Genomic DNA, 22,092 nt, shown 5'->3' on the forward strand with positions numbered 1-22,092 from the left:
ACCCCATCTCCCTCCCCCTCCCCCTCCCCCTCCCCCTCCCCCTCCCCCTCCCCCTCCCCCTCCCCCTCCCCCTCCCCCTCCCTCTCCCACCCTCCCCCTCTCCCTCCTCCCCTCCTCGCCTGCGTGTCCGTCTCCTCGCTCTCCACGAACGCCACCGGCTGCAGCGCGCCTGCGCCCGCCTGCCGCCCCACCATGGCCGCCAGCACGCGCCAGGGGTTGGGCACCTCCTCGCCGTCGGGCAGCGACACCGTGCCGGCGGAGGCGGCGTCGCCTGGGGTGGGGGGTGGGGGAGGGGAGGGGTGGAGGGGTGGGGGTGGAGGGGTGGAGGGGTGAAGGGAAGGAGGGGTGGAGGGGAGGGGGGAGAGGGAGGGGGAGGGAGGGGAAGGGAGGGGGAGGGAGGGGGAGGGAGGGGGAGGGAGGGGGAGGGAGGGTGGTTCAATCCCAAAGGAAACCGTTAGGGGGGAGGAATGGGTGGGTGGTGGTGATCGGGATACCGTGGGAGGGGTGGGCGACTTCAGGGGGGGGATACGCCTTCGGGATCCTTCGGGCTGCGCCCTCGCCACTGCTGGCCTGACGGCCTGGCCCTGCTCCTGCAGCCGCCTTCAGTCCCATCCGCTTCCTTAGACTGGGGCTCGCGCCCCGCACCCACACGCACACAGCTACCCCAGCCGCAATCCCAGCCGCAACCCCCACAGCCCCCCCCCCCCCCAGCCGCAACCCCTACAGCAACCCCAGCCGCACCCCCTCCCGTCCTCTCACCCTTGGCCTTCTCGCCCTCCGCCGCATCCCCCGTGGCGGCCGACACCGCGTCCACCACTCCCTGCACCGCGGCGGCCGCAGCCTGCGTGTGTGTGCGTGTGGGTTGGTGGGTGGGGGGTACATTCATTAGGGTGATTTGTTCAGATAAATGGTAGACGGTAGGCAACCCGGTGTGGGGGGAAGGGGAGGAGGCTCAGGTGATGCTGTGCACACACGGAGGGAGGTGGGGGCGGGGGCACGGTTCAGGGGTGCTGGGGTGGGGTTTGGCGTATTTGGAGGGTGCGGGGGAGGCGGGCACGACCGAAGGAAGCGGCATCGGCCTTGGCAGCGGTGTGGGTGCACGGCAAGTGGGTGTGTACAACATGGCGAGCTGGAAGTAGGGGGTCTGGATTGCACGGGGAGGGCGCACGGCCTGTGTGTGTTTTGCCGTCCTGGCACGGTATTCCGATGACACGTCCCAAACCACCCGATTCAACCACCCGCCCGCCCCAGCCGCCGCCCCGCCACGCGCCTGCAGACCCGCCACCGCCGGCGCGGAGGGCGCGGTGGTGGAGGTGGAGGTGAGCGCCGCCACGTCAGCCGGGTCGGCGTCGGCAAAGGCTAGGAAGCGGGCGCGCAGCGTGACGGTGGCGCCGTTGCCGGAGCCGGGGCCTGTGTGGCGGGAGGAGGTGGCGGGAGTGTGTGTGTGGTGGGAGTGTGTGTGTGGCGGGAGTGTGTGTGTGGCGGGAGGAGGTGGCGGGAGTGTGTGTGGCGGCAGTGTGTGTGGCGGGAGGGTGTGGCGGGGGGAGGTGGCGGGAGGAGGTGGCGGGGGGAGGTGGCGGGAGGAGGTGGCGGGAGGAGGTGGCGGGGAGGTTGCGTGGGTACTTGTTCGGGTTAGGGAGGAGGGGGTTAGGCAGGTGGGTGTTGCTGCATGCAGTGGTGCCAGGGGGTGGCCGCTCACTTCCCATCCCAGGGCTTTGCAGTTGACCTCCTCCCTCCCTATCCCACCCTCCCTCCCTATCCCTATCCCTCCCTCTCACCCCTCAGCGGCAGCGTCAGTGCCTGCCTCCTGCCCCTGCTGCCCGCCAGCGCCGCCAGCCCCAGCATGGCCGTGCCCAGGTCCTCGTCGCTCTTGCCCAAGTCCTCGTCGTACAGCCGCAGCCGCAGCACGTCGGTGGCGGGGTCCCTGCGGGGAGGGGGAGCAGGGGGAAGGGGGGTGCAAAGACAGTTGGAAAAGCGGTAAGGATGCACTGAAGACTGCAGACGAAATCGTTACCAAATTTTACCAAAATGGGGGGATCGTGTGTGTGGAACGGTGTGTGTGGTCGGATATTGCAGCGCGTGGGAACGCCGCCTCCCCTGCCTCCACTGCCACGCCGCCAGTCAGCCGGCCACTACCGCCATTGCCAGCTAGCCACCAGTTACACACGCACACACACACACACACACACACACACGCACACACACACACACACACACACACACACACACACGCACACACGCACTTGACATAGAAGCATGCGACGTCGTCCTTCCACTGCGGGTTGAGGGTGGCGGGCTGTGTGGGCGAGCGGTGTGTGGCGCCGCCCATGCTGAGCACGGCGTAGGGGTCGGACTGGCCGTTGGGGTCGGCGGGCCGCAGGTTGGCCGCCGACTGCAGCTCCACCACCAACACGCCCTGGTACACCTCGGTCAGGAATGACCTGCGGCGGGGGTGGTTCGGGGTGTGGGGTTAACTTTGGACCAATCCCGTAAGGAAACAGTCGCGCGGGATGAGGGGGGGGGGGGAAGTCGGCGCCGACGGCTGTAGCGGTGGCATTCCGGGCTGTAGGGGCAGCTGCGCCGGTATTACCAGCACTACCAGCACTAGCCTGCCCGGCCTTACGCGGCCGGCCCCCACAACCGCACCACACACACACACACGCCCTCTCCCCGCCCTCTCACTTGTCGGTGTAGGTGACGGTGGGCCCGCCCACGCTGCGCTGCAGGAACGCCGCGCCGCCCTCCGCCGCCTGCGGCTGCAGGTAGCTCTCGAACGCCGCGCCCGCCAGCACCACCGCCAGCGGCAGGTCGAAGTGCGCGGGCTGCACCAGTGCGGAGGCGGAGGGGCCGGAGGCGGCGTCGGCGGCGTCGTCCTTCTTGTTGCGGCTGCCGAAGAAGGGCAGCGCGGCCACGGGGCGCAGGGGCGCGCGGCCGCACGCGGAGCCGGGCCCGAAGCGGACGCAAGCAGAGGAGGAGGTGGAGGAGGAGGAGGTGGCAGGGGAGGGCTGCCGGCAGTGGGCAGGGCAAACGGGGAGGCGCCTGCGAGCGATCGAGGGGCGGGCGGAGGGTGGAACTGGCGCTCGGCTACCAAGGTTCCGCAATTGCATTCATGCAGGATATGTGACGCATATGGATGGTGACGCATCCATCACGCGCCCGGTGACCGCGACAGGCGCGACTTACAGCTGGCTTGCCGATGCTTGCGCCATCAGCTCCCAGTTCAGGGCTCCGCGGCCAGCCGAAGCCTGCGTTTCAATTACGTATGTTGTATTATGGACAAAACATAGTCTGTCTACAGTAGTATTGATGTGTCTGCGTCGCTCGCGCTTGCTCACCGTGGTACCGCTACGAGTTTTCCACGCCATCTCTCTTAGATATGAACTACTAGGTATAGAATCACGAGTAAAAGCTCATAAACGTTTCGCGTTGCGCGGCACCTTGCGGGCGAGTGGGGGTTCGACTAGGGCCAATCGGCGTGCGCCGGGTGGCGTCGTGCCAGCTGGTTGGTCCGTCCGCCCACGCCCCGCGCCCACTTTCCGACCGGCCGTTCCGCTGGCCATGGGCGCTTAAAGGCTTTGCGCTTATCAGTTCTCGCAACTTATGGGTCTACTGGATCTGCGTTGGTAACACAGACCCAACCTTTGACGATTTAGCGATTCTCGGATGTTCCAGCATACCGTACTCGGCATGCCCACGCGTCAACCGCCAGGGGGGCGACCAAGTGCCCCGCCTGTGGAAGTGGCCGTGGTGGTAAGCATGTTCAGCTGCATTCTGCTTGCCCAAACCCGCACAGCCCTGCAGCCCTATACAGAGGAAGTGGAGGAACCGACAAGGGCACAGGGTAGCATGGGCCGAGGCAGGGTAGTATGGGCCGAGCCGTCGAGGTGTGGCCCTTGCCGACCCCTGCCTCATGCTCATGCACACGCCTGCCACTGAGCAGACGAATGCACTACTTCGCCACAAGTGCACATGTGCAGCACGCAAACCGCAACGAGGGAGTCCAGGTGTGGCTTTTACACTAGTGGCTCATCAACTGACGTTACATTCTGACAGGAAATGCCAAGGCGGGTATCAATCTGTTCGGGTTGACCCGTTGGCCAACACACGAATACATAGTCACATCCCCAAACACACTAGGGAGGGGCTCACTGTTGCGTTGCCAAGCGGGGCCAGTCTTGCCCTACGCTTGTACGAGTGTAGTAGGCGCGGCCCCCTTGCCAGGAATAGCCGGAAGGGGCTTCACACGCCAGATCCACACACCCATAGGTCCACTCAAGGCCAAGCCCCGCGGCAACAACGGTAATAATGAAGGCAAGTTCGGCTTCTTCTGCATAATTCCTCTGCGTGCAGCTCACACCACTGGAAGACACTAGACACATCGAGCCCGACGCATCCTCCTCCATGGCTCGCCTCGATGAGGCCGCGGGGAGTGGCGGCAGCACAGCCGCGCTGCGCGCACGCACCTGCCCCGTCGCAGGCGGGACCCGATGATGTGCGTCAAAAACGCCCCACCCGCGGCGGTGGCGCCGCGCCTTTGCGCTGTAGCTGCTGCCCCCGCCCCGGCCCCGCCGAGCGCCGCCCGCATGCATCCGCCTCTAGGCGACCGCCGGGCACCACGCCCCGCCCCGCCCCCGCCAGGTAGCCACGCGGTTCGGCAAACACCGCACTGCGACGCGGCTCCCTGGGCGGGTGTAGGAGGCGGGGGCCGCATCAACGCCCGGCGCCTCGCCCGCTGCCGCCGCCAGGCGGCGGCGAGGCGGCCTCCTGCCTCGCAGGGCCGCCTGGGCGGCGCCCGCCGGGGCGCCACCGCCCCACAGGTGGGCAGCGGCCGGGGCTCTACACGTCCAGGTGCAGGCCGGCGACGATGCCGGTGGGCTTGGTGGGCGCCTTGGCGCTGACCTTGCCCTCCAGGGTGATCTTGGGCTTGAGGCTGTTTGGAGGGATGGGGGGTTGTTGAGGGGAGGTGCAGGGTGGAGTGAGGGCGCGAGTGGGCAACAGGAGGTGCGCAGGACATCTGAACGTCAGCCGTCGTCCCCTGGTGCCGTACCGGCCAAACGCTGCCAAGCCCTGCCCCGCCCCTCCCCACACACACACTGCCTTCGTCACCCCCACACGCCTTGCACGTCCAGGCTCTCGCCCCGGAGCCCTACGCCCACCCCCACCGGCCAGGTCCCCTTCACGACGCGTGTCGCGCCCCCACCACTCACCCCGCCACCTTGCCGGGCTTGACCTCGGCCACAATCTTCAGGTCGCGCGCCTTGATGCCCACGGTGCTCTTCAGGCTCACCTGCGCGCGGGTATACAAAGGCGTGCGGTAGGGGTTTGTCAGGAAAGCACCAGTAGATGTGTGTGTATGTGCGGAACAACGAAACGGAAACGACTCCTGCCCAAACACCGGACATTGTGTGTATGTGTGTTAGGCAACGGAACTAACCGAGTGTGTGAGCGTGTGTTGTGTCATGTGTGGAGCATGAGGAAGGCGCACGAGTGGTGGTGCCCGACCTGAACCGACCCGGCCCCGCCCCCTGGCTCCTCCCCCTACTTCCCATCACTGAACCCACACACACAGAGACACACACCCCGCGGTGCGCGCTGCCCCGCTTCCAGATGGGTGCTGCACAGGTGCGGAGTGCCGCAGCCGCGAAGGCCGTGTGCCTCCGTGTCCCGCTGCAAGCCCCATGCCCCTAGGCCTTCCCCCCCCTGCACGCCCTGGTGTCCCCCGCATGCACCCATCCGCATGCCTCTCCCACCCAACAAGCGCGGAACGTCCCGTCACCTGCTCCACACTCATAGTACTCCGTCCTGTCCTGACCTTCACCAGCATCCCGTTTACATGGGGCCAGTCACACCTACCCACCGCCCCTGCCCTGCCTGCGTCTCCCGTCCCTGCCGCCCCAGCCAGTCCCAGCTGCTGCTGCTGCTGCCCTGCCTCCCCCTCTTAATGCCTACTGGGAAGGCACGGAGCAATCCCCTCCCCTCCCCTCACCCTCCCTGCCTCGCACCTTCTTGCTGGGCTCCACCTCGTGGATGAGCGAGGGGCCGGCGGCCTGGCTGTACTTGGCGCTCAGCTGCTTGGCCCAGGACTGGCCTACCTTGTGCGTCAGGGTGCCCACCAGGCCCTTCACGCCCTGCAGGCCGTCGTCGAGTGCACGCGTGTGTGTGTGTGTGTGTATGATGTGTGTTTGTGTGTGTTTGTGTGTGTGGACGGTTCGATGTACGGCATATTGTGTGCGCGCGAGACCACGCGACCCCACGGCTCTGTTGCCGGGCGGCATCAGCTTGCGCCCATGCCCCCGCCCAGCCAGACCCCTCGTCTGGAGTAAGGCAAACTAGCAGTGCTGCGACCGTGGCTGGCAGCGGCTCCGCACGCTGTTGTCAGGTGCCCTTCCAATCGCATGTGCAATTGCGGTACACACCGCCCAGCCCCGCCCCAGCGCCCCTCCGCCCATCCCCCCAGTGTCCGTGAGCACGAGGGCAGAAGCACGCAGGACTTTCCCCCTGTGTGTTTCGCCCTTTCATCTTGACGCTCACCAGCTTGCTGTCGAACTCCAGCTTGAGCTTCTCCTTGCCGCCGTTGAGCTCAATCACCTGGTCCAGCTTGGCTGTGGAGGAGGGGGAGGGGAGGAGGGGCCGTTATACGGGGGGGGGCGGTGGCGGCCATTGGGAGGAGTCAGGGCGGCAGGGAGCTGACGGCTAGGGAGCTGGCAGGCCCCAGGCATGCACCGGTCAGACTGGCCGCGGCCGTCCTCGGCACGGCAGGTCGGGTCGCAGGGGTGTTGTGGCCCCAGGTTCCCGCTGGTAGCGCCCTGGGCTGTGCAGTTGCACCGTGTCACTCACCCTTGCGGGCCTGGAAGCAGTAGCTGGGCTCCACCTCCCACGAGAACTTCCTGCCCTTGACAATGTGCGACTTCCACTGCGTATGACGAGGGCGGGAGAAGGGCGGAGGGTAAGGAGTAATCGGGCGCGTGTTGGAGGAGCCCCCGACCCTCGCACGCACACGGGCGCTTTGTGGGAGGGGCTTTATTCGAGGCACCGACGGCCTTAAGCGTTGCCCGGCCCAGATCGACTGTGCATGCTCGGACAAGTGGGTCGCATCGCATCGCTGTTGAATCTGGGTCTGGGTGCATAAGCGCTTCCAGGCGTAATGCGATCGGTCGCAGACTTGCCTGGACCTCGGGCGAGGGCAGCAGCTCGGTCCTCAGACCGGGCACCTTCTGCTTGATCTTCAGCTCGCCAGCCCTCAGCTTGAACTTCTTCTCGATGCTGAAGTCCTGCGAGGCGCCAACAGGTGTTGACCTGGTGTCCCCGTCATCATCGCTTTACGGCGCGCGTACCTTGCTCTTCACGTCGTAGGTCGCCTCGAAGCCCTTGTACTCGACCTCAATGCCTGGCTTGGCACCAGGGTTGGCCAGCTTGAGCTTGACCTGCGCACACGCGGTGGCACGTTTGCTGCCGGCATGCGTTTCAGCACGTCCCCGACCGACGCGCGCCTCGACAGGCTGCGCAGGCGCTTGACCACCTGATTACCAGGAAACATGACTTACGGAGATGTTGTCGGCCACCTTCAGCTTGCAGGCGGTCTTCAGCGTCTTCTTGGAGACGTCATACTCGCCGCTGATGCTCTTGAAGTCCATTGTTGCGTGCAGAAGTTAAGATGCAGAGCAGTTGAGGGAAATTATTAGTGGGGTCAGCGAGAAGTGCGGCTTTCAAGGCCTTATGACAGGAGGAGCAGGCCCGTTCCATGCAGCGCAATTTGGTTTTGCTTGGGCAGGCCTCTCCTTCGCTTCATTTACATTACAAGTACTTTTCTGCTTATCCTCTAACAATAACGCTTGACAGAACCGCGCTTCATAGCAAACGAAGTTGAGTAATTGTCGTTTCCTTGAATACTTGAGCCTTAATAGTTCGCCCAACCTCACATATACGGTACAATCCGCACCAAAGGCACGGACTATTACGCGCCTGGTCTTGACGCGACCATTGAGCTTCGCGCTCGGCAGGACGGATGTTTTTGAGGCCGCTCAAATGCGCTTTGGAGTCTATGTAAGTGACATACAAACCTGAAAAGCTCCGAGTGTAAGGGGATGCGAGTTTGCGGCCGGGCATTCAAGTCGAAGTCGGCACAGGCGCGGGATTTTGTCGTCCTTCATAAGCAATTGCGATAGGCTATATTCACGGCTGCAATGTCATGTCAACAGGATGTCTTGAGCGTGGCGCCAGGCTCGAACTGGGAGTTGCGGAGGACTCGGGCCCGCGTGCGGTTATAGTGTACTGCGCGTGCCAGAAGGCTATCAGCAGCTAGACCCAAGGCCGCGGTCGGCCGCAGCCGGAGCGGCTGGTGAAGAGGGCTTATGGACCCCAACGAAACAATGCAGCAGGGCTCCCGGGAACCTGCGGCGCTTCCAGGGCAAGCGCCGGAGGCGCCTGCGGAGACGCAAAGAGATTTAAATGAGCCAGACGCGCGGAACATCCGGCGGAGTCTGGAGGACAGCGCGAAACAGCGGGCAGCAGCAGCGCGAGGGCTGCACGACCAGACCAGCGTGCAGCGGGCGCGAGTGGCCTGCGCATCCGACCGGGTGAGTTGCATCGGTCGACCGCGGCGGGACTCTCGGCGTGCCATGGCAGTAATATCCTCTGGGGGGGGGGGCTGTCAGTCCAGCGGTGTGGGGCGGGGCTGTGGGCAGGGGCCATGGCCTCACGTGGGTGGGCGTCAGGCCGGCTGCGGCCGCGCAAAAACAGGGCCTGCGCCGCACTGCTGACGCCCAGCCGCGGCGCATGCTGCGCTGTGTGTGCTGCGCTGTATATGCTGTGGTGTCATGTGTGTACGTCCGTGCTAGTCGGGCTTGAGCTTTGGGGACAGGGCGGGATCCAGCCGGAGGGCGGGATCCAGCCGGAGTGCAGGCGGCTGCGCTCCCCCTTCCCCAGTCAGGGACGTGGCGGGGAGTCGGGGCGGCGGGGCGACGGGGCAGACAGATGTGCCAGAGGCTGCAAGCCACATGCAGCTGGCAGTGGCTGCGGGTGGCAGGGTTATACCAACGGGCCGGGCGGTGGAGGCGGCCGAGGCCAGTCCCAGTCCCCCCCCCCCCCACACACACACTACCTTGTTACGACTACGGGGGGGGCTTGTAGATTCTAGCCCAAACTTAACCGAACCCAATGCAATAGAGCGGGGGGTGGCGCCCATGGGTGGCGTGGCGTGGCTTGGTGTGATGTGTGCCCCGGCCTGGCGTGTGGGCGGTGTCAGCGAAGCGGCCGCAGCTACTCAGCTGTTGGAGCTGGTCGTGAGCTGCCGCCTGGGTGGGGGAGGGGGGCAGCGCGGGTGGTGATTACGGTATAAAAATGGTGGGCCGGAGGGATGTGGCAAACAAAAAACTCCCATAAAGTGTACGGTACCCGCTCTCTCGTTTCAAACACCCGTGCGCCTGCTCAGGAGGCTCTGGCTGCGGCGCACAAGTCGGACATCAAGAGCGTCAAGGTGCTGGGCGAGGGCGCGTTCGGCATCGTGGACCTGGTGCGGGTCACCACCAGCGGGGCGGGCCAGCTGCTGTGCGTGCGCAAGAAGCTGCTCAAGGTGGGCGGGGGGGGGGGAGAGCGGGGGGCGGGTGGGGAGGGCGGGGGGGAGCAGCGGGCGGGTGGGAGGGCGGGGGGGGGTGGGGATGGGGTGGGGATGGGATGGGGTGGAGGGGGTGGGGTGGAGGGGTTGATGGGGTGGTCCCATCGGGACGGGGGGCAGAGGGGCTGTGTGGCGGGATGCGGGGCAATGGGAGGCGGGGCAGAAGGCATGGAGAGGGGAATCTCGTGCGCGGGCGGCCACACAGGGGCGGGCATCCGGAGTCCAAGCTCACGCTTCGAGCTCCAGACGTCCGTCGCTCTTTTTGCACCAATCACACCATTACCGATCCAAAACCTTCACGCCACGCCTTCACACCACCCACCTCCCACCCTCTCCCACCACCCACCTCCCACCATATCACCACCTACCTCCACACCCACCACCTGCCTACACACCCACCACCCCTTTCCTCCCCTCCGCAGGCCAGCGAGACCAACAACAACGACCCGGCCAAGGAGGTGGAGGCGCTGGAGGCGGTGCGGGCCTGCCCCTTCATCACGCAGCTGTGGAGCTGCGTGGTGGGGCTGTACGACTACACGCTGCTGCTCGAGTACTGCCCGTACGGCACCCTGGAGGGGCTGCTGCGGGTGAGAGGAGCGGGGGTGGAGGGAAGGGGGGAGGGGGGTTTGTAATTAGGGTTAGTGCCGGCGTAAGCGCACGGTGTGGAGAAGCCGTGACGGGGGGCGGGCACGCGGCGGTGCAGTACAGTATCATCTTTCCGCCAATCCCCCCTCGTGTCCTGCATTCGCGTGTCTGCTGTTGGTTTTGAATGGTCAAAACGAACACCGCTCCCAACCCACGCACCACCGCCTTCCTCACCCATACACACACACACACATACACACACATACGCCAACACGCCAACACGCCCAAACGCAGGAGGTGAGTGAGCGGCGCTCGGGCACGGGCAACGCCTGCCTGGACTTCCTGCTGGTCGCGGTGCTGCGCAGCGAGCGCAGGGCGGGTCTGAACGAGGTGAGGGCGTGTTGGGGGGAGGGAGGAGGGATGGCAGGAGGGAGGGAGGAGGCAGGGAGGGGGCCGTGACCGTGGCGGATGTAGCAAGCGACATCCGGGGGGGGGCATGGGTGGGTACAAGGGCAGGCCTGGTATGCGCGCATGAGACCCGAGCCTGTGTGTTCGCCAGTTAATGTGCGCTCCCCTCCCCCCCTCCCCTCCTGACGCCCTCCTGCTCCGCCCCCCCCCCTCAGGACGAGGCGCGCTTCTACGTGGCCTGCTGCCTCATAGCACTGGAGGTGAGGGGGGCAGGGGGGCGGGGGCAGACGCAGGGGCAGACGCAGGGGGGCGAGGGTGGGTGCAGGGGCAGGGCCGTGAGGGCGGAGGGAGCGATGGGAAGTAAGGGGGCAGCGGACAATCAGGTGGGGTGGTGGTCCGCTGCCGTTCCCCTCCTGCACACACACACACACACACACACACACACACACACACACACACACACACACACACGCGCGCGCGCGCGCACACACACACACACACGCCGCACATGACCACGTGCACGGCTGCGCACCCCCGGTTTGGTTTGGTTTAGCTTGGGCTGGTACCTACAACCCCTCTCCCCCCCCTCCCCCTCCCCTCCCCCCGCCGGGCCCGCCTGCAGGACATGCACGGCCGCGGCTACGTGCACCGCGACATCAAGCCCTCCAACTGCCTGCTGTCCGAGAGCCGCTACCTGCTGCTGTCCGACCTGGGGCTGGCCAAGCGGCTGGAGGGCGGCGCCAGGGCGCACAGCACCGCCGGCACGCCGCTGTACATGGCGCCGGAGATCGTGCACGGCAACAAGACCGGGTACGGCTTCTCGGCCGACATGTGAGTGTGTGGGTTTGGCAGGGAGAGACGGTTAGGGAGGGGGGACTGGGGGACTGAGGAGACTGGGGGACTGGGGGACTGGGGAGGGGTTTATAAGTACCAGCCCAAACTAAACCAATCCAAGTTAAACTAGCGGAGCACAGGCAGAAGCGTTAGTTGCGAGCGATGATACTCGGGGGTGTACAAGGGGTAGCTGGAGAGCGGGGGACCCGAAAACATAGTGTAAGGAAGAACGCAGGCTGCAAGCCAGCGGGTCTGAAGGCTGGGTCGGGCCGGGTCTCGGTGAAACCTGGCAATCCAAGGCCCGTATGGCGCCCTCCCCCCCCCCCCCACACACACACACACACCACCCTCCCCCTCCCCCCTCCCAGCTGGTCGGTGGGCATCATGCTGTGGGAGATGGTGGACGGCGCCGTGCCCAAGTGGGCGGCCGTGTCCTGGTACTGGACCAAGACGCTGCACTGCCCCGACACCTTCTCGCCGGAGCTCAAGGTGTGGAGGAGGGGGAGTAGGGAGGGGAAGGGGGAGGGGGACGGGGAGGGAGGGCGGCTGGCACGCAATTTCAGGGTGACTGACGCCGCTGCGCACATGAGTAGCGGCTCGTGTGACGCGCCACTGCCGCAACTGCAAGCACCCAGCATTCCAATACACACGCACAAAAGCACGCCAACCCTTCCCCTGCCTGCCTCCACCCCTGCCTCTTCCCCGCCCCCCTGCAGGACCTGCTGTGCAGGCTGTTGGAGAAGTCGCCGCGCGACCGACCCACAGCCACCGCCGCGCTGGGCCACCGCTGGTTCGCGCCGCTGGACCTGCAGGCGCTGCGGGCCAGGACGCTGCCGCCGCCCGCGCCGGCGGAGCTGGCGGGCCTCATGATCCACACCGGGCCGCGGGGGTCGGGCGGCGACAAGCACCTATGAACGGGGGGGGGCGGCAGGGGTGGTTTGAAATGAAATGATCTGCGAATGAACTGAGGCCGAGGGGGGCTGGGGGCGGTCTTGTAGGGAGGGGAGGGAGATGGGTCTGCAGCTGGTGTGACCTGGGTTGGGTGGGATGCGGGAGCGGGGGGCTTGGACATTGTCGCTGACTGACGCACACTTACACACTCAAGTAAATGAATGGACTTGGCGTGACGTGACACACGTGTGTGGTGCACTGAAGCATGGACGGACGGACGGGCCCTACTGATTGCATGACTGGCTGGCGGAAATGAATGCAAGCAAGTCGCGGCCATCTGACTGCCGCGACTGCCTCTGACTGACTGGCTGACTTGACCAAGTCATACAAAATACCATCCACCACCGACATGCATAACCGTGATATCACGAGCTCGCGTGTGAATTCGTGGGCCGGAGGGCGGATGGCGAGCTGCCGGGCGTGCGCATGCATGCGGGGCGGTCCGCGGACCGGTATGGATTGTGCCTTTTGTGTGCTGTGCTGTGCAGCGGCGCGGGGGGTGCTGATAGGCTGGCCACGCCCCATCCGGATGGGGAGACCGGGCTTTGCGATTGCCCTGGAGGTCCGGGGCACGGCGCTCGGATGAGCCTGCGCGCGTCTTGCCGTGTCCTGAGCTCGCACGCTGGCCTGTCGCCTCGCCCCACAGCCCCGCCGGCCGTGAGAGGCTAATGGATGGGCGTGTGCGTGCGTGCCATTTGGGTGTGGGCTGTGCGGAGGGCGCCTCCGGAGCAGGGGATGGGTCGGAGGGCGAGACCGGCAGTCGGTTGTTACATTCATTGCTTCTTTCGCGTGCACGTTTGGCTGCCCAGGGAGGAGGAGGCGCAAACCGGAGCTGTTGCATGTGTGAATGTGCACATGTATGCGTGCATGTGCATGGGTGCGTGTGTGTATGTGTGTGTATGTGTGTGCACATGGGTGTGTGTCTGTGCATATGTACATGTCACCGGATGCAGCTGAGGGCATCTGGGCGGATGCGGGAGGACTGGAGGAGGCAAGAGCTGGTCCCGGCATTGGCTCTTTAGCTCCCCGCGTTAGAAGGAGCAATAAGCGCCCGCGAAGACGATGGTGACATAGATAGCCCTGTGTGGTTTTATGGGGGTATGCAGTTGTCATGCATCATTCTGGGGCAGCGTGCGTGTCCGTTGGCAAAGGCAGTGGTGGAGTGAGCTGCAGGCAGGTGCGGGGCAATGCATGTCAGCCCCGTGCCGCCCCATATGCCGCGCCGCGGAGGCGAACGCGGCACACAGTGTCTTGACACACATACATATTCACTCCTGCATGCACGAACGGTCAAGAGAGTTTTGATGTGGTTTTGGCGACACCCAGGGACCCACACGCACTTGCGGGCGCACCGGGTGGTGAATGTGTGGCGCAGCCCAAGACCCACAGGACATTCGTGATTGCCCCGGCCATTCATGAGGCGTGACAATGATTTGACGGATGCGAGTGTGCGGTGGTGGTCCGAGACGTGGCTGATGCCATCTTCCACAGCCGCCAAGGTCCCAGAGTGAGGCAATCAGGAGCTGTAGGGCACTCCCACCCGGTAGCCATGACGATGCAGATGAGGCCGTCGGGGCGGTGCGTGACTTGACGGCCGTGGTGGTGGATGGTAGACTGAAACGAATGCTGGGTAGGGGCTGCTCGGATGAAATGAAACAATAAAGGACTCGGCCTTGTTTGGGGCTGGCATGCATCTGGGCATGCGGGTGGGCGGATGCAGTTGTGGAAGACGGGCGAGTGAGTGAGTGGGTGGGTGGGGACGGGCTGCATGCTACCAGACCTGGTGGCGTGATGGTGGTGGTGGTGGGTGGTGGCTGAGACACGACAGACGTCGTGGCGGAACACGGAGTGTCGCTGCCTGACCAAGTGCCTGACGCTGCGATTAATGGTATTGACCTGTGTGAGGCTGTTGCGGTGGCACAAAGTGGAAGCCTGCTGTACTGTGAGGCGGAAGGCCACACGGCCACTGTAAGGAGGCGTTGGGTGGAGGTAGGTTCACCAGTTCGTCCTCCGAGCAAGCCCAGCAGTACTGGGGGCCGGTGCCGGGGAGCAGCCCTACTCTGCCCGAACGCAGCCCGGGCCCACCTGGGCCCACCCAGTTCAGTGATGGGCTGATGGCGCATGTCAGGGGGCGACACGCCACGCCACGCTGCCCCCGCATCCACGTGGACGCGACCCGTCAGTGTCCCTAGGTGAGTGGCGTGTGTAAAGCTGCAGGCCTGTCAGACCCCCCTCCACCTCCCTGCGCCATCAGCACGGGACACCGTAGGTGGTCAGGCGGGGTGCGGGTGCAGGCACACACAAAGGGGAAAGGGTCCGCCTGCGTAAGGAGCCGCACACGTGCCGCCAGCTGCGAGCTACCTGAGGTCCCGCCTTGTCGCACCCAGCTGCACCCTCCAACTACCTGGTCTACCTGCGAGCTACCTCAGGTCACAGCGAGCGAGCACGGGAGAAGCCTGCTGGGCGCCCAAGGTGCAAACCTTAGCCGCCCGACCCGCAGCCCCAACGGACAGCGAGCGAAGTCGATGACGAGTCCCGTGGCGCTGCGCCCGCTTTCAAAGACCTGAGCTACAACCGGGAAGCCCCATCATAACTCTAATCTCTCATTCTTTCCTCAGTACGACAGCCAGGGGTTCCAACAGCTCTTTGAAAAGTCCGACGACCATGTCAAGTACCGCGGTTGCTCCGCCCGCGGAGTCCCCGCAGCCCCAACCTCAGCCCCAGGGCACCGCCGCTCCCGCCGCTCCCGCCGCTCCCGCCGCTCGTGCACCCGTCTCCGCTGCCACCGGCGTCAACGTGGCGCCGGAGGAGCTGCGGCGCCTCACGGCGGCACTCTGCCGGCTGAACGACGGCACGGAGGGCGAGCGCAGCGTCGTGGACACAGCGCTGGTCACCGCGCGCGCCTTCGACAGGTGGGTGCGCGCGTGCCGTGTGCGTGCGTGTGTGTGTTGATTGCGATGCTGTGTGCGCGTGTGTGTGCGTGTGATGCCGGGCGCTGCTGGGTCCTGCGCGGGGCGGGGGCGGGGGCGGACTGGGGGCGGGGAGGCGGAGGGCGCACACAGGGGCGAGCGACTGGGGTTGTTTCTGGCGGGTCGGTCGGTCGGTCGGTCGCGCTGGCCAACCGCCACAGTGCGGCGGGCGGCGGCAGCGCGTGTCATGCACTGCTACAGCGAGCGAGCGAGGCAAGAGCCAAGCGCCTGGAAGCGGTCTGCCTTTGTCGACTGCGCTCGAGCGGCGCGCTACTGCAGTGGGTCACTCCCCGTGGGTCACAACACCGTCTCCCCCGTTCGTGCAGTCCGGCCTCCCCCCCTCCGCCCCCACCAACCCCAAGTCACCGATCCCCCCCCCACACACACACACGCACACGCACTCACTCCCCACGCAGGTACCACCCGTACCGCGTCTACGGCCGCAAGGACTGGAAGGAGGACGCCGACGCCGACGCCGCAACAGCCGCAGCCCCCGCCGCCCCCGGCCACACCCCCGCCGCCTACCTGGCCGCCGCCGTCGCCCGCACCCTCTCTGGCGGCAGGTTCGGCGGCGCGCACCGCGCTCCAGCCGCCGCCGCCGGCCACACTGCTGCTACAGCCACCGGCGGCCATGCCCACCCGCCGGCCCCCGCCGCCGCCCGCACTGTCAGCAGCAGCGGCACTTCCGCCGCCGCCGCCCGCACTGTCAGCAGCAGCGGCGCTTCCGGCGGCGCCGCCCGCACTGTCAGCAGCAGCGGCGCTTCCGGCGGCGCCGCCCGCACTGTCAGCAGCAGCGGTGCTTCCGGCGGCGCGCACCGTGCTACAGCCGGCGGCCCGCAGCAGCAGCAGCTTCCGGCCTACCACATGCGCACCTACGGCGTGGCTCTGCGGCAGGGGGTGATGCTGGCGCTGACGCCGCCGGGGGACTGGCACGGCGAGGCGGGCAGCTGGACGGCGGCGGCGGCGGAGGCGGCGGCGGAGGCGGCGGGCGCGGGCAGCGACGAGGTGAGGAACGGGTCATTGGGTTGGGGCGGGGCGCGGGCACGGCGTGCGGGGAGCGGGTATCTACTGATGTGTGCTTTCCAGCTCCGAGTGAAGCAGCGGTTTTGGGTGAAGCAGCGGGTCGGGTGAAGCGGGGAGCTGCGGGCTGGAGGCGGGGAGGCGCGAAGGGCGTGTGCGTGGAGGCAGCATAGGCGTTGACGAGGTTGACGTGCCGTGGCCGGTGGCGTTCAGTGCTTCAGTGGACTTGGACACAGCCCTTCCTGCACGGTGCCCTCTGACCGCCTGACCGCCCACCCCTCCACCCTCCCTCCCACATCTTCCCACCCGTCTCCCTACAACCCTTGTCTCCAGCGGCTCTTTCCCTGTGCCCATAGCCCCAACCTCACAACCCCAACCCCCGCAACCCCCAACCCCCGCACCCTACCTCCCCCCCCCCCGCCCCGCCCCGCTGCCCCCCCCCCCCACAGCCCCCCGTGGTTCGCCTAGTGCACATCTTCCGCTTCAGCCACCCGCAGCTGTCCACCGCCGCCCTGGCCGGCGCCGAGCCACTGCCCACCGGCCCCGCCATTGACCTGCAGGACTGCCGCCGCCCCCGCGACGACCTCTGTTTCCTGGCCCCCCGCCTGCTGGGCGCCCCCCTGCCGCCCGACCTGGCGCCCCTGATGCTGGCGGCAGTCGGCGCCGGCAGTAGCAGCAGCAGCAGCAGCAGTGGCGGCGCCAGTGGCAGTAGCATTCAGTGGCCGCTACAGCCTGGCGACCGCGAGGCGGCGGCGGCGGTCAGCTACGCCTTCGCGGCCTGGTTGGCTGGACCGCTGCGGGAGGCGGGAGGCGGTGGTGGTGGTGGTGGTGGTGGTGCTGCTGCTGCTACTGCTGGTGGTGGTGGTGATGGTGATGAGATGGAGGCGTGGGAGGAGGGGTGGGAGAAGGGTGTTGGCGCGGGTGCGGGAGGAGGAGGAGGAGATGGTGGTGGCGGCGGTGGGCTGGCGGCTGCTCTGTGGCGGCTGCTGGGGGGCGGGCTGCGCACCTGGCTGGGGGGTGCGGAGCGGGATGTGGTGAGCGGGGAGGAAGCCAAGCAGAAGCAGCAGCAGGGGGAGCAGCAGCAGCAGGGCCGCGCCGCCAGCACCACAGCCGCCGCGCCTGCCGGCCCCGCCGCCGCCACAGCCGCCACCGCGGACGCGGCGGCGGGCGCGCCGCGGGCGCCGCCGGCCACTGCCGCGGAGGCTTGGGCGGAGTTCGAGCGGCGCGTGCGGGCGCGGGCGCCGGGCGAGACCGCCAGTGACGTGGAGCGGCAGTGGCTGCGCGCGATGGGGCTCATGGAGTAGGGCTAGCGGGGGAGTGGCGAGGAGGGTGGTGCTGAGGAGGGTGGTGCTGAGCAGGGTGGTGCTGAGAGGAGGATAGCTGGCGGGGGGCTAGCTAGCTGGCTAAGCATGTATGGCTGAGGGTGATGTATGGTGAGCAGGGTGCTTTGGGTGGATGCTGCCGAGGGTGCTGAGGAGCGAGGAGGACGATGCTTGGGGTGACAGGGGCAGGCGCGGCAGGCTGCGTCGGTGAGCTCGCTGCCGGCAAGTGTTTGTGGGGCCGGGGGCAAAATAGGCAACGCACATATGCATACATGGCCTGCCAGGTCAATCACATGCCATTGCATGGTTGCTGCGGAGGATTGTGCACAAGTTGAGGAGTGAGTGGGACCAAGTGAATGCGAGTTGAGACAGTACTGCAGATCATGTTGCATCCCGTGGCGGCGGCTGCGCGACCAGGGGATTATGTCATACAGGCCGGGGGCGGGAGGGGCACCAGCCGAGTCCTGAGAGCTGCAGACTGCAGGGTGCCGTGACAGGGTGCCGTAACCGGTGGTGGCGGTGGTGCGTGCGACCCGGCACGGTGGTGGTAGGTTGCCATTACTGTTGCTTAAAGCGTCATAGGTGTTGAATCACGAGTTGCTCACCCACGCACAGAAAGGGATAAAGTAGAGCAAGTGTCTGGGGGATGATCCTGCCTACACTCGTAGTCGTGGCAGATGTGTGGAAGCTAAGGCCACCGAATTCATACCTAATGCCACCCGGCAAATGCGATCCGACTCCGTGACACACACCCTCAAAAGACACGCAGGGGGGGCTGTAGGTGCTGTGGGGGACAGCTCTAGGGGCAGGGCAGTAGTCAACCGGACACATTCTGCTCGGCAAAGGTGCATTTGGGGTCGGGGACGGCTGCGGCCGTTGATGTGTCAGCCATGGGGACGCAGCCGGGCCAGTCGGGCAGGGTAGGGAGTCGGCCGCGTGGCCGGTGCGTTTGCAAAGACTGGCATGTCGGGGCGACACGTCAGTCGCGCGCGACTCGGCACTGGCTGCATTCCTTTCCTTCCCATGACGCACGGAGCGGAAGGGACTGGCAGTGTCAAGGGGAGGGGTTGGCAGGGAAGCGCTCGCGTCGGTGGGTCCCAGCAGGTTGTCCCAGGTGTGTTGTCTGGCGTCCCAGGCGTTGTGTAGGCGACCGGCCGACCGGGATCCAACCTTGTGCCACCCAGCCAATGCGATTCAACTCGCGGCGTTGTCGGCGCGGACACCCCCTGAGCGCGGATTGATGGGACGCAGCTACCGCCAAATTCATGGGAGCCCCGCACCTGTCATTGCCTAACAGCTGCGGCCGGACGCGGACCCAGATGACAGCCCTTTGCTCGTCAACCCCGGAAAACGGACGCCGGCCTGAACCTTGTCTGCCCGCATATGTTCCGAGGATGCGTTACCCAAGGCATCCAACATAATAACGCCGGCGCGTCCACGTGATGCCGACCAGGCTATAAGTTCTGGTGGCGCTGCGACTTCGTTTGCTCATCAAGGCCTTTGTAAACTAGCCTGGCCTCCCGCGCCTCTGCAGGCAACGCATACATCCTCCTGGCCGCCGCCCAGCTAGAGCCACGCACCACACCCACCAGCAAGCAGCTTACAGCGCTCAAACCGCTCCCTCTCTGCCTCGTCATCGCAGCGCGCCCTGCCAGCTCGCACCAGCAGCAGTACAAGACCAGCTCTGTGGCCTAACTGCCTCCCGCTATCTAGTTCCCAGCAACCACAGCCGCAGCCGCAGCCTCAGCCTCAGCCTCAGCCGCCATGTGCAGCGTGGACGCCTTTTTGTTCACGGCCTCGCGCCTCACAGCCGATCCCGACGCCGCGCCGCCCCGCGCCTGGCGCCCCGCCGGCTCGCCCGATGGGGGGGACGGCCCGCAGCAGCAGCCCCACGAGCCGCCGCCGCCGCCGCCCATGTGCGCCCGTGTGCCGCCGGCCACGCTGCGGCGGCTGACGGCGGCGCTGATCGCCTCTGGCGGCGGCGGCAGTGGCGGCGGCACTAGCGGCGGCGCTGGGGCCGAGGCGGCGGCGGCGGTATCTGAGGCGGAGGTGGAGTACGCGATTGCGCACGGGCGCTTCGCCGACCGGTGCGTGCGAATAGGGACCTGGGGCCGCCGTACGCTTGGGAGTTGTCAGTTGTGTTTGCCTGTTGGGTCTGGGTGGGGATGGGTGAGGGTCGTGGTGTGGCGTGTGCGCTTGGTGGCTGGGATGTGAGGTGGGCGGGCTCTGCATGGATGGATGGGGCGATCGAGGTGGGCTCATGACGGGGGTGGGACATGATTCCACTTGAGGAGGCGTGAAGGCGGAATGCGTAGGGATTGGGTGCTCCAGCAGACGCGGCTGCGTGCAGAATGCGCCACCCCCCACCACGTCCCGTGCCCGTGCCCATGCCCGCCCACCCACGCCCCTTCCGCCATTCCCTAACCCCTCTTGCCTCAACCCCTCCTCCTCCCCTCGCCTGCCCTGCCGCCGCAGCTACCACGCCCAGTGCCTGGTCAGTCGCCCCATGCGCGGCTCAGGCACCGACCCCGCCGCTGCAGCAGCCGCCAAGCACCGCAGCACCGGCGGCGGCGGCAGTAGCAGTAACGGCGGCAGTGCTACTGCCGAGGTGCCTCAGCACTTGCGCGAGTGGGGGGTGCACGTGGGCGGCGGCGCACTGCTGGTGCTACAGCTGGAGCCCGTTGTCGGCAGTAGCATCAGCGGCTGCGGGGATGGCGGTAGCGGTGGGGGTGGCATTAGCGGCGGCGGCGCCTGCCGCAGGTCCCAGACGGGCGCCTCCGACGGCGGCAGCAGTGACAGTGTTAGCGGCGCCAGTGATGCGGCTGGGCTGGGCAGTGCTGCGAGCGTCGGCAGTAGCAGCAGCGCCGGTAGCCGCAGCAGCAGCTACGGCGGCAGCTCTGTCCTGGCCGCCGCCGCCGCGCCCACGGCCCCCGCCCCTGGCGGCAGCCCCCTGCTGACGCCGCGTGTGCGGCTGGTGCACTGGTACAGCTTCGCCCGCCCCGCCCTGCACCAGTGGCGCCGCCAGCAGGCCGCCGCTGCAGCCGCCGCCGCTGCTGCTGCCAGTGCTACTGCCGCCACCTCGCCTGCTGCAGACCCGGCTGCTACTGCCGAGCCGGCGCCGATGCCCTTCGCCGCCACCCAGGCCACCGTGCCCACGGTGGCTCTGGAGGTGGAGGAGGTGTGGCGGCCGCTGTCGCAGCTGCGTGACCTGGCCCCCCGCCTGCTGGGCGCCTCCCTGCCGCCCGACCTGGCGCCCCTGATGCTGGTGGCAGTCGGCACCGGCAGTAGCAGCAGCGGCTCCGGTGGCAGTAGCATCCAGTGGCCGCTTCAGCCTGGCGACCGCGAGGCGGCGGCGGCGGCCAGCTACGCCTTCGCCGCCTGGCTGGCTGGAATGGAGATGCCGGGCAGTCAGCCGGCGGACAAACGGCAGCAGCAGCAGCAGCAGCAGCAGCAGGCGGGCGGCGGCGCGGGGCTGCTGCAGCGGCTGTGGCGGCGCGCGGGGGCGGCGCTGGTGCGTCTCTCGGCGCCGCTGCCGCCTTCGGCACCGCCGCTGACTGCCACTGCCACTGCCACTGCTGCTGGCGAGGGCCAGGCGGCGGCGGTGCCGCTGTCGCCCGCGGCCGCCGGTGGCATCACCACGGCTGCGGAGGCCTGGGCTGAGTTTGAGCGCCGGCTGTTGCTGCTGCCGGCCCCCTGCTCCCCGGGCGGCAGCGGCAGCAGCGGCAGCGGCTGCAGCATTAGCGGCGCAGAGGCGGACAGTGATGAGAGCGAGGACGTGGCGGCGGCGGCGGCGGGGGTGTGTGTGGAGGACGCGGAGGCGGCTGTGGCACGCGAGTGGCTGTCGCTGATCTGAGGGCCGGCGCGATGTGCGCCATTGCACTACGGGTTATGCGCTGGGGTGGGTGAGGGATTGTGGGAGAGCCATCCAGTAAGTTCAGAACCCCTAAACCCAATCCACCCCCCCCATACGCGTTTTGCCGTGAAGGATGTGGTCAAGTGATGTGTGTCCGTGTCTGAACAGGCAGGGCCTGTCAAGTATGAGCTGTCTCCCGCCTTCGGTTGTGTTTGAGTTGTTATCCGGCCTATGAATTCTTATCCGGGCCTAGGTTGTGATTGAAGGGCGTGATTGAAGGGCGCACCATGATCAGTAACACAAGAAGTAAGTGCACAGTGACTATGTAGAGAGGTGTGCCGTTCCCGGATTATTCAAGGAGGTGCCAGAATGCCACGTGAATAACGCTGGTGTGATTAACAGATGCATGCATGCATTAAGTGCACCACGGACAGATGAGCGTGAACGCGTGGAATGACTGGAATCCGGAACCCAAGTCAAGGACAACGGCCCGAAACGTTGTAAACAGTTGCATATGCAATGCTGCAGCCTGACATT

General features: G+C 66.7%; 5 protein-coding genes across 5 annotated transcripts; 3 read left to right on the forward strand and 2 right to left on the reverse strand.

The window, feature by feature from the left end:
• Window positions 1-526: 526 nt before the first annotated feature.
• On the reverse strand, window positions 527-3,612 carry CHLRE_01g002451v5 (uncharacterized protein). The gene is made up of 8 exons (XM_043058122.1): window positions 3,336-3,612; window positions 3,184-3,245; window positions 2,683-3,039; window positions 2,244-2,441; window positions 1,779-1,924; window positions 1,271-1,410; window positions 760-841; window positions 527-625 (listed from the first exon to the last, which is right to left on the reverse strand). The coding sequence occupies exons 1-8, from the start codon at window positions 3,363-3,365 to the stop codon at window positions 621-623; spliced, it is 1,020 nt and encodes a 339-aa protein (XP_042928036.1). The 5' UTR covers window positions 3,366-3,612; the 3' UTR covers window positions 527-620.
• Window positions 3,613-3,830: 218 nt separating this feature from the next.
• Window positions 3,831-7,679, reverse strand: CHLRE_01g002500v5 (uncharacterized protein). The gene is made up of 8 exons (XM_043058123.1): window positions 7,545-7,679; window positions 7,335-7,424; window positions 7,167-7,271; window positions 6,838-6,913; window positions 6,532-6,602; window positions 6,003-6,128; window positions 5,208-5,287; window positions 3,831-4,930 (listed from the first exon to the last, which is right to left on the reverse strand). The coding sequence occupies exons 1-8, from the start codon at window positions 7,632-7,634 to the stop codon at window positions 4,837-4,839; spliced, it is 732 nt and encodes a 243-aa protein (XP_042928037.1). The 5' UTR covers window positions 7,635-7,679; the 3' UTR covers window positions 3,831-4,836.
• A 143-nt stretch (window positions 7,680-7,822) lies between these two features.
• On the forward strand, window positions 7,823-14,375 carry CHLRE_01g002550v5 (uncharacterized protein). The gene is made up of 9 exons (XM_043058124.1): window positions 7,823-8,043; window positions 8,199-8,576; window positions 9,431-9,571; window positions 10,036-10,200; window positions 10,493-10,588; window positions 10,822-10,866; window positions 11,229-11,437; window positions 11,809-11,929; window positions 12,157-14,375. The coding sequence occupies exons 2-9, from the start codon at window positions 8,370-8,372 to the stop codon at window positions 12,352-12,354; spliced, it is 1,182 nt and encodes a 393-aa protein (XP_042928038.1). The 5' UTR covers window positions 7,823-8,043; window positions 8,199-8,369; the 3' UTR covers window positions 12,355-14,375.
• Window positions 14,376-14,912: 537 nt separating this feature from the next.
• CHLRE_01g002600v5 (uncharacterized protein) lies at window positions 14,913-18,414 on the forward strand. Its single transcript, XM_043058125.1, has 3 exons — window positions 14,913-15,303; window positions 15,777-16,365; window positions 16,830-18,414. The coding sequence occupies exons 1-3, from the start codon at window positions 15,056-15,058 to the stop codon at window positions 17,682-17,684; spliced, it is 1,692 nt and encodes a 563-aa protein (XP_042928039.1). The 5' UTR covers window positions 14,913-15,055; the 3' UTR covers window positions 17,685-18,414.
• Window positions 18,415-19,112: 698 nt separating this feature from the next.
• On the forward strand, window positions 19,113-22,071 carry CHLRE_01g002650v5 (uncharacterized protein). Its single transcript, XM_043058126.1, has 2 exons — window positions 19,113-19,789; window positions 20,178-22,071. The coding sequence occupies exons 1-2, from the start codon at window positions 19,467-19,469 to the stop codon at window positions 21,553-21,555; spliced, it is 1,701 nt and encodes a 566-aa protein (XP_042928040.1). The 5' UTR covers window positions 19,113-19,466; the 3' UTR covers window positions 21,556-22,071.
• Window positions 22,072-22,092: the final 21 nt, after the last annotated feature.

Source organism: Chlamydomonas reinhardtii, chromosome 1 (assembly GCF_000002595.2).
Source record: "Chlamydomonas reinhardtii strain CC-503 cw92 mt+ chromosome 1, whole genome shotgun sequence".
Classification (NCBI taxonomy): domain Eukaryota; kingdom Viridiplantae; phylum Chlorophyta; class Chlorophyceae; order Chlamydomonadales; family Chlamydomonadaceae; genus Chlamydomonas; species Chlamydomonas reinhardtii.